General features: G+C 52.2%; 1 protein-coding gene across 1 annotated transcript in view; it reads right to left on the bottom strand.

The window, feature by feature from the left end:
* Window positions 1-12,742, bottom strand: part of ABCC12 (ATP binding cassette subfamily C member 12) — a 60,781-nt gene that overhangs the window by 24,167 nt on the left and 23,872 nt on the right. Inside the window, exons 10-16 of the mRNA XM_052656207.1 lie at window positions 10,134-10,205; window positions 8,376-8,500; window positions 6,241-6,313; window positions 4,372-4,575; window positions 975-1,109; window positions 793-868; window positions 638-709 (exon numbers count right to left, since the gene is read on the bottom strand). Coding sequence (XP_052512167.1) covers window positions 638-709; window positions 793-868; window positions 975-1,109; window positions 4,372-4,575; window positions 6,241-6,313; window positions 8,376-8,500; window positions 10,134-10,205 — 757 coding nt within the window. The remainder of the gene's footprint in view (window positions 1-637; window positions 710-792; window positions 869-974; window positions 1,110-4,371; window positions 4,576-6,240; window positions 6,314-8,375; window positions 8,501-10,133; window positions 10,206-12,742) is intronic.

Genomic DNA, 12,742 nt, shown 5'->3' on the forward strand with positions numbered 1-12,742 from the left:
TCTGCCCATGATTATCCTTTTACCTATGGCCCCCACCAGACCAAAAGATCCTGAAGACAGGGGCAGTCTAGCTTAGCGACTGGCATAGAGTAGAATGCTGAGTCCTTATTTGTGGGAAGAATGAATACCCTTATTCCACCGTGATCTCCTCTCTGCTATATAATTCTTTCTCAACACTCAGCATAAAAGCTGGGAAGCATCTCATCTCCTGCGTGTGCATTGTTTTGATTATGCACATGATCTCTCTGCATTGTTTCGATCTTTCCAAATAACAATAACAACAACAACTAATAACAATAATAACTATATGTCAGGCACCGTGCTAGTCATTCTATGTAGAGTTTCTCTTGTAATCTTTGCAAGAACCTATGAAGTTGGTACTCTTATTTTCCCCCCTTTTATGGATTAAGAAACTAAGGTTCAGCATGGCCAAGCATCTTGCTTCAAAGTCCTAAAACTACTAAGTGGTTGAGCCAGAATTAAAACTCAGGGAGTTGAACCCCAAGGCTCACACTACAGTAAACCACACAATTCCAGCTGCCCACAAAGGACAGCATGCCTGCACTTCTCTATCCCAAACGGTAGATGCCCAACAAATACTCGAGAGTATGTAACCGAGGGAATGAACAGTAAATACCTTTTATGTCTACAAATTCTGATTCTGTTTCAGATTCTTTTCCTTCACGTTTCTCAACTCCTGGAGCCAAAACTAGGGTGAGAAATAAAGAAAGATCTGTGCCCACTCATGAGCCATGAGTGATAAGATAGGTGTGATGGGAACTCTGATTGTACCAGCGTCTTCATTTCTCTCAGCAGGGCTCTCCTTCAGGGCTTCCACCGCCGCCGCATCGTACATGTGCTCAGGATCCTAGAGACAAAATGAAATTCCTCTGAAAACGAAATGACAGAACTTCAGGCCAGAAATTATGAGGGGAGGCACCCAATCTCTTGCACCCAAGTAGGGAGAGACTTACCTTGAATTGCAGCCCACGGAGATTGTGAATCAGTTTTGCATAGCGTCCCCTCTCCTCCATTAACTCCTTGTGGGTTCCCTTTTCACAGATCTCCCCGTCTTCCAACAAGATGACTTCATCACAAGACTCTAAGAACTGCAGGGATATTAAAGCAATCTACAGTGAGCTTCTGTCTTGGAAGAGAGAGAAGAGCATGGTGCTGGACTCCTATCCAGTAGCGTCCTGGGCTCATGTGATCCAGGGGGTCCTGATATTGGGAACACTGATATTGAGGGTCAGATAATTCTTAGTTGGGAGTGAGGTGGGGACTGACCTGTGCATTGCAGGATATTTAGCAGCCTCTCTGGCTTCTATCCACTAGATGTTAGGAGCACCCCCCACTCCCAGGTTGTGACAGGTAAAAGTGTTTCCAGACATTGCCCAATGTCCACTAGGAGATAAAGTGGCCCCCAGTTGAGAAACACTGACTTAGTGCCTATGTGTCTCATGAGAGCAAAGGGGGCCTTTAGCTGTCACTGTGAAGCACGATGAAACTTCCTCTGCTATTGGTCCCTATATGCGCCTCCTTGCTAAGAAATCTGATCACGGGAACTTGGAGTATGAAATTAACAAGGCCACTGAAGCCATGATTTGGTGGAGAAGGAAAGCATGACCTCAGCGATGGCTCCCCTCTGTGGTAACATTACAATCCCTCCTCGCCATCCTTATCCAGCCCAGGAGATGCAGCCCATGGCACAGCCCCTGGCCTCCAGGCCACATTACCTGGCTTGAGGAGTTTACACCAGCCTTATCTGTACCTTTAATGACAGCATCCTACATTTTGTCCAAAGCACTTCCGTTTTTCTAATTTGAGTTCCTTTCATTTCTGTATCATGCCTGAGATCAAAGAGCTGCTAAGAGGACTTTCTTTTCATTTTGGAATGAGACTAAGCTCTCCCCATAGGATCAGCCCATCTGGGGGCAGGAAGACCCTCCTAGAGGCAGACAAGATGCTATGAGATCTAAGATAGTTCAGCCTAAACAGGGCTTTGCAATTAAGGTGAGAGGTCTTCCCTTGTACTTTGGGGTTCACACAAGGGTTCACTTGATGCTCTTGATTGAAACCCTGAAAGAAGTAGCTACATTTGGTCCCTCTGCATCTGTTGGGATTTGTGGGGAAGAAGCCAAATGACAAGTTTTTCTTGGCCTTGGACAGCTCCAGCCTTTCTGGCTTCTTTGGACTAACTGCCTGGTTCCATGTCCACTTTCCCAGACAGGCCAAGGAGGAACTGCTGGGTCTTAATATCCAGTTGAGACACTTTCTGACAGAAAGTCTCTTATCTTTGCACAGCATCTTCTAATTTTCAAAGCCTGACTTCATCTCCTCTCTGTCTCCCACAATCCAATCAAGAAAACAGGCAGCATGATTATCAGCCCATTTCCCAGATGGGGAAACTAAGGCACAGATGTGAGAGCACACATCCCAGCCCCTGACGCTCCCGGTGAAGCCCCTCTGGCCAGTGAGCTCCCAGTTCTCTCCAGTGAGATGGATGAGATGGAGAGTGATCTGCGCAGCTTTGTTCTCCAAACACAAAATCTGGCCCTGGGTTGGATGTCAGCAGTCAGCTGCTGGCCTCATTTCATTTGTTTCCTCAAGTTTCAGAAGAGCAATTGTCCAGTCTGAGCATCCAAAAGCATCCAGATTGCCTGTGGACGCCCGAGTGAAAGTAGCCGGAAAAATGTTCTGGAAAAGCCCAGGGGGCTTCAGGTCCGCCTCTGAGCCCCTCCTTCCCATAAAGGATGACCGGATTGAGACTCCAGCGCCATCTAGTGGCTGCCTGTATTTTCAACACGCAAAAAGGAAGATGAAATGACCTTGGTGAAAAATAGAGTCTCTGAGGAGACTGAGCCTCCTGGGATCTAGTCTGAGGTCATTCTGCTGGTGAGCAAGGTTCAGACTGGGCCAGGGCCAAGGTCACGTTATGCCCCTTGAGGACTCCTGCACAGACAGCTCTGACCCACATCCGTCGGACCCTCCAGGAGGATAGCCCTTCCCACTGCCTGTGGTCTCCAGGGACTGGAGCCTCACGGGGCAGAGCTGTGGTCACCACATTTAGCTCCCAGGCTGGGCGAGAGCCTGTTCTGAGTCACCTCACGGGGGCCCAGAAGAAGCCCAGCCTTGTCCACACCCTGCCCCTGCCTAGCAGAGGAACAAGGAGCTCTTATCTCACCCGGCCAGCTAAGAGGCTTCCTGGAGGTGATGGGCACCACTCAGGTAAACCCCATACGCTAAATTCAGATGCTCGGTGCTTCTTCTGAGACCTCTAACCCTCGGCACAGAGAGGCAGAGGTCGGGGCAAAGCCACAGGTATAGGAAGGCCTGGTTTTCCTGGTCCTTGAGAACCTGGCCTTCTTTAGCTAGACCTTTTGGCCACTGACAGAGGAGCCTAAAGATGCTGGCTACTGCATCCGGTAACCATGGCAACTTCACATGCTGTCAGCTCGGAGCCCTCCCCCAGCTTGTCTTACCCTTGCCAAGGCCGGGAGTCCCATCTCTTACTCCTAGTTCAACATTTCCCCTGAGTCAGAAGACAGGACTTCTGCTGCCGCTGCTCCAACTGACTTCTCATTACAGTCCAATGCTGGGGGCTCTCTCCTCCAGCAACACACACACACACATACACACACAGACGCACAGAGCACACCTCTGGGACTCACTTACCTACTCACTGTAGGTGAACCAGGACCGACCTAACTTATCTCAGGGTGGAGAGGGGTCCTGAACCCTTTCCATGGGGCTGACACAGTAAGTACTGTCGCCACTTTGCCAAATTCCCAAGCTTATTCAGGGAGTTCAGTCAGTCCCTTTCCTGGCAATATTCATGTTCCTAAGCCTGAGAGTGGCTCTGAGCGGGGAGAAGCTTCTTGCCTCAGCCCTGAAGTCCTAGTCTCCAGCCCCTTTCCCCTAGGGAGTGATATAAGGGGCATCTGAACCCCGATCAAGCGTTCATCATCTCCTGTCACCCCCTACCCCTGGCCTCAGGCCTGCCCAGCCCTTGATGGAGGAGAAGGCTGGTCCTACCTGGCTTCCCACCTCCCCACCATCAGTGATCCAGAGCTGGAGGAGGTGCCCCATGTCAACCCCACAGGTAGGGGTCAGGTATTCCTGGAGAATTTCCCTCTGATGGATGGTCTTGGCTCCACTGAGCCCAAAAGTAGGGTAATGGAGGCCAAGCCCAGAGAGGACTGGGCAGGGCCCCACGCAAGCCTGGATGGCTGGGGACCATCACAGTGTCCCCTGCCCCTTCCCTGACCTGGTCCAGGTGAGGACTGCAGGTTTAGGCAGAAGAGGAGTCTTTGCGAGCATCAGATGCCACACTCATTTCATGGCCTCATGGGTCCTGCTAGTCCCAATCACCTGCAGCTGGTGGGTCACCAGGACAACGGTCTTCCCCCTGAGCGCCTTCTTAATGCACTCCTCAAAGACGTGCTTCCCCACGTGGGCATCCACGGCCGACAGCGGGTCATCCAGCAGGTAGATCTCATGATTCGAGTAGATGGCGCGGGCCAGGCTGATCCTCTGCCTCTGCCCCCCAGAGAGGTTGAGGCCCCGCTCCCCGATCTGTGGACAAGGGTAATATTACCGTCCATCATCAGGCCCCATCTCCCACTCTGCAGTCCTTGGGGACCAGGAGCTTCCTGGAGACTCTTCAGCAGACCGCTCATCACTATAATCCAATTCCTCCACCCCCTTCCAGAAATGCCCTGGCCATACCAGGTACCCTGGGCAGTGGGAGGCTCCACTTATGCAGGAAGCCTGGTGGGCAGTGGCAACTAGGGAAATGCTCCTTCCAGTGTTGAGTGAGGGGTACCTGGCTCACAATACCACCACCCCAGTACAACCCCATAGGGAGGGCTTCATCTTGACCAATAGCACCAGAGGGCATTGTTGAGTAGGAATCTCTCATTGTGGAGCAAGAAAGCCAGGAGACAAGTGAACAGGGGGGAGAAGTGGATGGGAGCAGAGGGTCAAGCAGGGGGTATCTCTATTTGTCCACATGTGGATCAACCTTTCACTCCCACTAGGCAACTCTAAGCTCTGTGAAGAAAAGAGATGTGTTTGCTTTGTTGACCATTACATTCCTAAGGCCTGGCACCATGCCTGGACCAGAACAGGTGCTCAGCAAACATTTGTTGAAAAGGTGAAAAGCCTAGGTTGCCTGCTTGAGGTGATTCTATCCAACTGACCCCAAAGCGAGCCTCCAGGACTTCAGCCAGGCATTGGACTGAGCGCTAGGACAGGATATGTGAAGTCAGACAAGAAAAGTCCCCTCTCTCCCGGGAGCTCACATCTTAGCAGGGGTGGGCAGTTTTAGTTCACATAGTAACGGCACAAGGGAGATTTTAACAGGTGCCAACTGAGAAGCATAAATGGAGTACTCTGGGGCATATTACTTTACACTCTGGGATTCAGGGAAGTCTTCTCAAGGGGATGGATTTAGAGTGGGATCTCGAATGGTGGTAATCGGCAGGAGCAGAGGTCTAGACCCTGGATGGGAGGGCGCAGCTAGGCAAGCACGCAGGGGCGAGTGAAAGCAGACGCTGGCGGTGGCTCGGGCCTCGGCGGCTGTGGCGGCCCTTCCCCTAATGCAGGCACATTGCGGCACCAGCAGAGTGACAGTGGGCTCTGAACAGGCCTTTCGTCAGATGCCTTCCTTCTCTGGGCTCCTGGCAGATCGGAAGACTGCGCGGAGGGCCCACTGGGATGTGGAGACAGAAGGTGGCCTGGGGGCTTCCCTCAGCCACCTGAGTTGGCAGGCTCAGCCCCCGCCCTTTAAATGAACACCCTTCAGGGGAGATATTTGGAAATGACCCTTACACTCCTGGGCAGGTGGGGCCGCAAAGCAAGAAGGGGCCTAGGAGCATCCAGCCACAGTGCTGTACCCCCAGCCTCTGTCTTAGGAGGACAAGCCAGCCTGGGAGGTGGGGAAGCAGCTGTTGCCAGAAACCACCCCTGAGATGGCAGACAAACTGGAAGTGACCCCAGGAGTAGCCAGGCAGAGCCCAACCCAAGTGGAGCTGGTGTCACACCCATTGTGGTATCTCCCAGGAAAGGACCCAGGTGGAGAATACAGGATGGTAGAGCCTGACTTTCCCCACCTCTCCTGGGACCCTTCAGTCCTCGGGGCACCTGGATATGATGGAGCCAGAGCCTGCAGAGCTTCAGCCCAGTGGGCATCTGGGCTGCTATGCACTGCTGTGGGGCTGAGCTCCGGGTTCTACTCACCTCGGTCAGGTCTCCATAAGGAAGGCTGCTCAGGTCCTCCTGGAGGGCACAGACGCGAACTGCGTGCTGATACCTGTGGGAGCAAAGCTCGAGGTCAGTACAGTGAGAAAGACCCCACGTCCATGCAGCCCAGGGTGACTCAAAAGGCACACTGGTGTCATGGGCAGGCAAGGAGGTGGCTGGTTGCTTGATCTTTGATGTCCAAGGGCAACTCCCTCTTGACTTCTTCCCGCCTATCTGATGCAGAGTTGATTCGGGAGGATCCCAGTCCCTCCCCTCACAGGCTTCCTACCATTTGAGAAAGATGAAATCAGTGCACACAAGACCTCTGAAGGGAAAATTACTCATGGGGGTCAGAGCAGGGAGTCACCAGTGAAGGCTGAGGTCGCTGGAGGAGATCTCCCAGAGGATGCAAGACCGCTGATGGACAAGAAGATGCATGTGGGTGGCACCAGCAGACAGTGAGCAGGCAGATCACAGGTCTGCACCAGGCTCGGGACACACCTGATGCCCTGAGCATTGAGCCCATGTGTCAGCTTCAGGGCTGCCCCGCCTGGTGGCTGAGACCATTGGCTTTGGAATCAGAACAACCTGGGTTTGAATCCAGCTGGGTAACCTTGAACAAATGACTATACCTCCCTGATCCTCACCCTCCACTCTGTACATTAGGTTAAGAACTCATTGGGTTGGGAGAAGTGGGAACGCTGTCTGATGCTCAAATTCTCCATCAGCAGTAGTTACAACTAATGTTATCACCTTGGCTCAGTCTTTGACTATGAGCCTCAGGCTGCTCGGACATCTTCATCTTGCCACCTCCACTCCCATCTTAAACTTCCTCCCACCCCCCTGCTTCCCTTGGTCCTGAGAGTCTCAATATCCATCCCAAGAGCAAAACCTCTGCTAGAGATGCCACACACAAAGGGTACTCAATCCATCCTTCAAGGCCCAATTCAAGTGCCACTCTCTCTTCCTTCTTGTGGTCTCTGCTGCCTCTGAACAGTCTGGCAGCCTCCTGCCCTTGGCATATTCCTCCTCGGCCCATTGTCACTTCTGTGCGTCTCCTACCACGCATTCCAGACTTGAGTGCTTGAAGGCCAAAGACACGTCTGAGCCACCCCGGTGGCCCCCCTGGTCACGCACAGTCCTGTGTCTTGCGGGCATTTGGTAAATACTTGCATTCTGATGCCCTAAGAGATAAAGACAAGAATCCCTTCCTCTAGTCTGCCCCTGTGGAGAGAAGCCGTTCCAGACAGGGCTGGGAGGAGGCACAGGAAAAGGCAGGCCAGGAGATGCTGGGAAGAACAGTGTGGCCAGTGCTAAGGACTCCCTGAAGGCTAAGGACTCCCTGACGGAGCCTTTTGACAGCAGGATGTCATGACCAGGGACGAGGAGGGGAGGTAACATCTCTCCTGCTGAGAACCCATATGCTGGCCAATGCCAGCCAGCAGGAATGGAGGTTGGCAGGGTCAACTCTCTTTGGCAGGTCAGCTCTCCTCTCTGGGCCTTAGTCTCTTCTGTAATGGGGATATGATGCCAGAGTCCCCCTAAACGGTTGGTTATGGGACTCTAATAAAAGAATGTATGTGGCAACAGATCAAACTTGGCAAAGAACCTGAAGAATGTGTTTCCAGAGCTTAAATATAATGGCCCTATCCGTGGATTCAAAAATTATGAATTTTGTTTTCATTGCTTTCATGTTGAGGACATCAACAGCAACATATCCCGACAGCTCTGGTGTCAGTTAATAGTTTCAGGGTTGATTAATTGCATACCTGCTGCACACAGTTTCAAGGAAAGTTCCTGTTACTTGGCCTAAAGCAAAACTGTCAGATTCCTCTTTCTGCAGTCAGACACCATATGCGCTGCTACAGAAAACCTCAGAACATATGCTACTCTGCATTGGGATGGAGTGCTGATTCCATTCATTTCTGGGAGTGTGATCTCAGATCTGCAGAAGGCACCTCTCCTGAACTCTGGGATCAGGAAGAAAAAAACCAGCACCCTTCCACATATGATGAATGTTTAATCAGAACTCATTAAAGAAACCCACTTAGCAATCATTACCCATGACATCAGCCTCTGTAGCAGAGTGTACCAAACACAAAAGTACTTCACACTTTCAAAGTTAATATTACCTTCGGTGATCGTACTTTTCTCCAAATAATATGTTTTCTCTCACATTTCCATGAAAGATCCATGCTTGCTGGGAAACATAGGCCAGAGTCCCACTGACGGCCACAATCCCTTGTTGTAACTGCATCTGAAGCAACAACACCAGAGAATGTTCAGGAGCCAGGCCTCACTGTCTTCTCCTCGGGGCCCTGTTGCACTTTTGCGTGTGTGCATGAGTGTGTGCTAAGTCGCTTCAGTCGTGTCTGAGTCTTTGCGAGCCTATGGACTGTAGCCCACCAGGCTCCTCTGTCCATGGGATTATCCAGGCCAGAATACTGGAGTGGGTCACCATGCCCATCTCAATCCCGGGGTAGCATCTTCCCTACCCAGGGACTGAACCCACATCTCCTGCGGCTCCTGCATTGCAAGTGGATGCTTTACCACTGAGCCACCAGGGAAGCCCCGTTGGGCCTTTGCCACTTGCTTATCCCATGAGCACAAATTCTGAAGGCAGGGAGGGTGACAGGATGTCTCGCCACACACAAAGCCCAGCTGTGCTGCCCGAGGCACTCAAACACGTTTGAGAGGCCAGGTGGGAATGTTCCAGAAGGGGCAGAGGCAGCCCCTGCATGCTGGAGAACACAGGCTGTGTGGCTGCTGTGGACACCATGCACCTGTCACATGGCAGCTGGATTCTGTTTTCTCTGGGACGTTCCGAAGGAGCAGGGCAAGAGTAGAAGTTAGAAGGAGGGAGATTTCACTCCCACACACCTCAAAACTCTCCAAAGAGGGAGCAGGGTGAGGTCATGAGTCCCCCGTCACTGGAGGTACCTGAGTAGAGGCTGGTTCATCTCTTACAGGATTTCGTGGAAAGGATTCCAGGTGGAGAATTAGGTTGAGTCACCTGTCATGCACCTGCCAACTCTAGGGTTGTCACAGAGACACATGCCAAATCCCAGAGCACAAGGGGCTGAGCAGCTCACCTGCCTCAGTCCCTACCTCTGCCTTCAAGCAGGGAAGGAGCTGTCACCCTTCCTACAAGCGAGCCAACTGAGGCCAGCAGAAGTCACCCTGTTTGGAGAGGCTCTTCTGAGCCTGGCATTCCCCTATTGCTGCTGCAGGCAAAGGCAGTTGCAGGTCCCAAGTTCTTTTGGAGCGTAGAGTGAGGGGAAAAGGGACTTAATATTTTCCCCTGAATGTTTCTCATTCACTTGGGAAGCCTTGGTAACTGAACAGTTCATTTACTGTGGATACAGTGAAAGGCTTGGCCGTTTACCTGGGGTCATGCAGCTAGAAATAGCAAACAAGGGACAAGGGTCCCGCCTCCGTTCCTACCACGAGGTGTGCTCTGGTTCATGCATCCACTCGGCCCCTCCTCCAAGGACCAGCACCTGCTCTGGGCAGACGCTGGGGAAACGGAGGTGGATCTAAAGTTCCGGCGACTTGCAGGCCCTCGGGTGCTTCCCCGCCAAGCCGCCTGTCTGGCCTTTCTAATCGGCGCAGGCCAAGCATGTCATGAGAAAACCGTGGGTTTAATGACCCGTCTCTCCCTTTGACCAAGATGGAGCTCCAGGCAAGAAAGCTCTCACTGCTTAACTCAGCGGGCAAAGCAGAGAGAGTGTGGAAGGTCCGGCCCCTCAGGCCTGGAGCTGCCAAGCGCATCGACTGCCTGGGACTCACTGTTAACTCTGAGGACAGCATCCAGTGCGGCCGAGGCCAGGACCCCGGACAAAGCAGGCGGGGAACCAGTCCACCGTCACAGCACTGCTCACGCAGCTTACCTGTCCTAGCAGAGCTGCGATAAGGGAGCTCTTCCCACTCCCGACATTCCCGCAGATGCCCAAGATCTTCCCCTATCAGAAAAACAGAAAAAAGACAGTCAGTCTCCCAGCTCTTAGAGGGTCATCCGCAAATTGTGCTGGCCAGGCCAGGCAGGGACCAATGGGTCACTGCTGGCTCTGTGAGGTGGCAGCCACAGCTTCACACCCCAGCCCTGATACACAGCCTGGGAGGATGCTGGAACCTCAGCCCTAACTGAGTGCCTCCCCTGCACAGCCCAGCAGAGTGCCTGGAGGACTTCTAGAAATCACGTGTAAGCACTGATGCGAAACAGCCTGTGCTGGTCTGGGACACACAGGCCCTGAATCTGAGAGTTGTCCTGTGCCCAGACTCCAGGAAAGCAAATTCAGTGGACGCTGGAAGGGACAGGGGAAGCCTTGAAGTGCAGAGGCCTGGGAGCTTTCTAAAAGTCCTCTTAAAGCACCCTCCCACCATAACATCTCAGTCCGGAATTACTGAGCAGTTATGTTGTTCCAGCATGTTGGGTTCATGGATTTTTCTATGGCTGCAGATTTATATACGGAGAAGGCAATGGCACCCCACTCTAGTACTCCTGCCTGGAAAATCCCATGGATGGAAGAGCCTGGAAGGCTGCAGTCCAGGGGGTCGCTGAGGGTTGGACACGACTGAGCGACTTCACTCTCACTTTTCACTTTCACACATTGGAGAAGGAAATGGCAACCCACTCCAGTGTTCTTGCCTGGAGAATCCCAGGGACGGGGGAACCTGGTGGGCTGCCGTCTATGGGGTCACACAGAGTCGGACACGACTGAAGTGACTTAGCAGCAGCAGCAGCAGATTTATTAATTCAACTAGTAAATCGTTATTAAAGCCTGCTTTGTGCCGGGTGCTGTTCTGAATCCCAGCAACAGCACAGTATAGCAAAGACCACAACAGTCCAGTCTGGGTCCACCCTAATGGAGCTTATGCTTTAGTTGGGCAGACAGCAAACAAGATAATTGAATAAAATATGAAGTAGGACAGATGCATGCTGTGGAAACAAACAAAGCAGGCAGGAAATGGGGGCAGGGGTCTTACCAGGAATGTGGATATCTTAGCTTGAGTTCTCCCAGAAAGAGGACCCAAAGCAAGGAGTTGAGTGATGGTAGCTCACTGGGGAGGTGCAGGGAGTGGAGGGGATGGTGCAGGAGAAGGAAGGTGGCCCATCATGGGTGTGCTGTTGGGTCAGCTCCCACAGGAGGCAAATGAAGCTCAATGCTGCTGGGAAACTCAAGGAATCGCAGAAACGGAGTCTTTATCCTCCCAATGGTTGAAGGAATCAGGATAAATATCCCGCAGCCAGTGTTTGAGAGCTGTTCCCTCAACTGTTGATGTCTTGGCTCATTGAGCATGGTGGGGAGGGCGCCCAGGCACACACATGCTGATCTGGCCATTGGAAGGTGGCCAGGACACACGGATGGGTCAGCGATAGTACCTGTTACTGGTGATGTCTGAGTGAGACCCGGGGGAGGTGAGGGGGTGAGCTGTGTAGCTATCAGCAGGGAGCCGCTGCTGGCAGAGGAGGAGTCCACGCAGAGACTCTGAGGTTGGCACAGACCCACTCGAGTTCAAGCAGCTATTGCAAAGCTGTGGTTGCAACATCTGGAACATTCTCATTAAGACCTGCTCCCAGGGCGTCCCTGGCGGCTCAGTGGTAAAGAATCTGCCTGCCAATGCAGGAGACACGGGTTCAGTCCCTGATCTGGGAAGGTCCCACATGCACAGCTAAGCCCATGTGCCACAACTAACGAGCCTGCACTTGAGAGCCCAGGAACCGCAACTACTCAGGCAACATGCTGCAGCTACCAAGCCTGCACAGCCTAACACCCACGCTGTGCAACGAGAGAAGCCACTGCGATGCGCAGCCTTTGCACTGCAACGAAGAGTAGCCCCTGCTCTCCTGAACTAGAGAAAAGCCTGCACAGTGTCAAAGACCCAGCACAGCCATAAAAATGAATAAATAAAATTATTTTTAAAAAAAAAGACCTGCAGCAATCCCTCAGAACAAAGATGCCCAGCATGGGACCAAATATGACTCCTTTTCCACCTGAGCTAGATCAGAAGGACCTCTTGCTGGCCTGCTACCGCAGCACATGAGGGTTGCTGCCTGTCCACACTCATCCCTTGGGTAAGTCTTCACTAAACACCAGGCACAGCAGTAGGCACTAGCGATAAAACAGTGATCAGGGCAGATGCCTTGTAGTCATCGGAGCTGCACATAAATAAAACTGATCATCTTAATTCCACTAAGAGAACTACAAGGAAAGGGGGCATTAAGGAGACTTTGAGACAAAGAAACATAAGGGTGGATCCAGCCAGCCTAGGCATTTGGCTTTTCGCTGAGTCCTGTCTACTACCTGCAGCCAGGTCTGAGCCTTGTTTCAGCCTAGATTCATCCTTGTTTTCAGCAAGAAATCCATGAGGCCTCATCCCTGAGTTTCTGATTATTCATTCGTTCATTCAGAAAACATTACTGGGAATCTATTCTGTGCCAGGCACTGGGCCCAGTGTAAGGTCACAGCTGTGTAGACCTGGGCCCTGACCTTGAAGA

The sequence above is a fragment of the Budorcas taxicolor genome, chromosome 18 (assembly GCF_023091745.1).
Source record: "Budorcas taxicolor isolate Tak-1 chromosome 18, Takin1.1, whole genome shotgun sequence".
NCBI lineage: Eukaryota > Metazoa > Chordata > Mammalia > Artiodactyla > Bovidae > Budorcas > Budorcas taxicolor.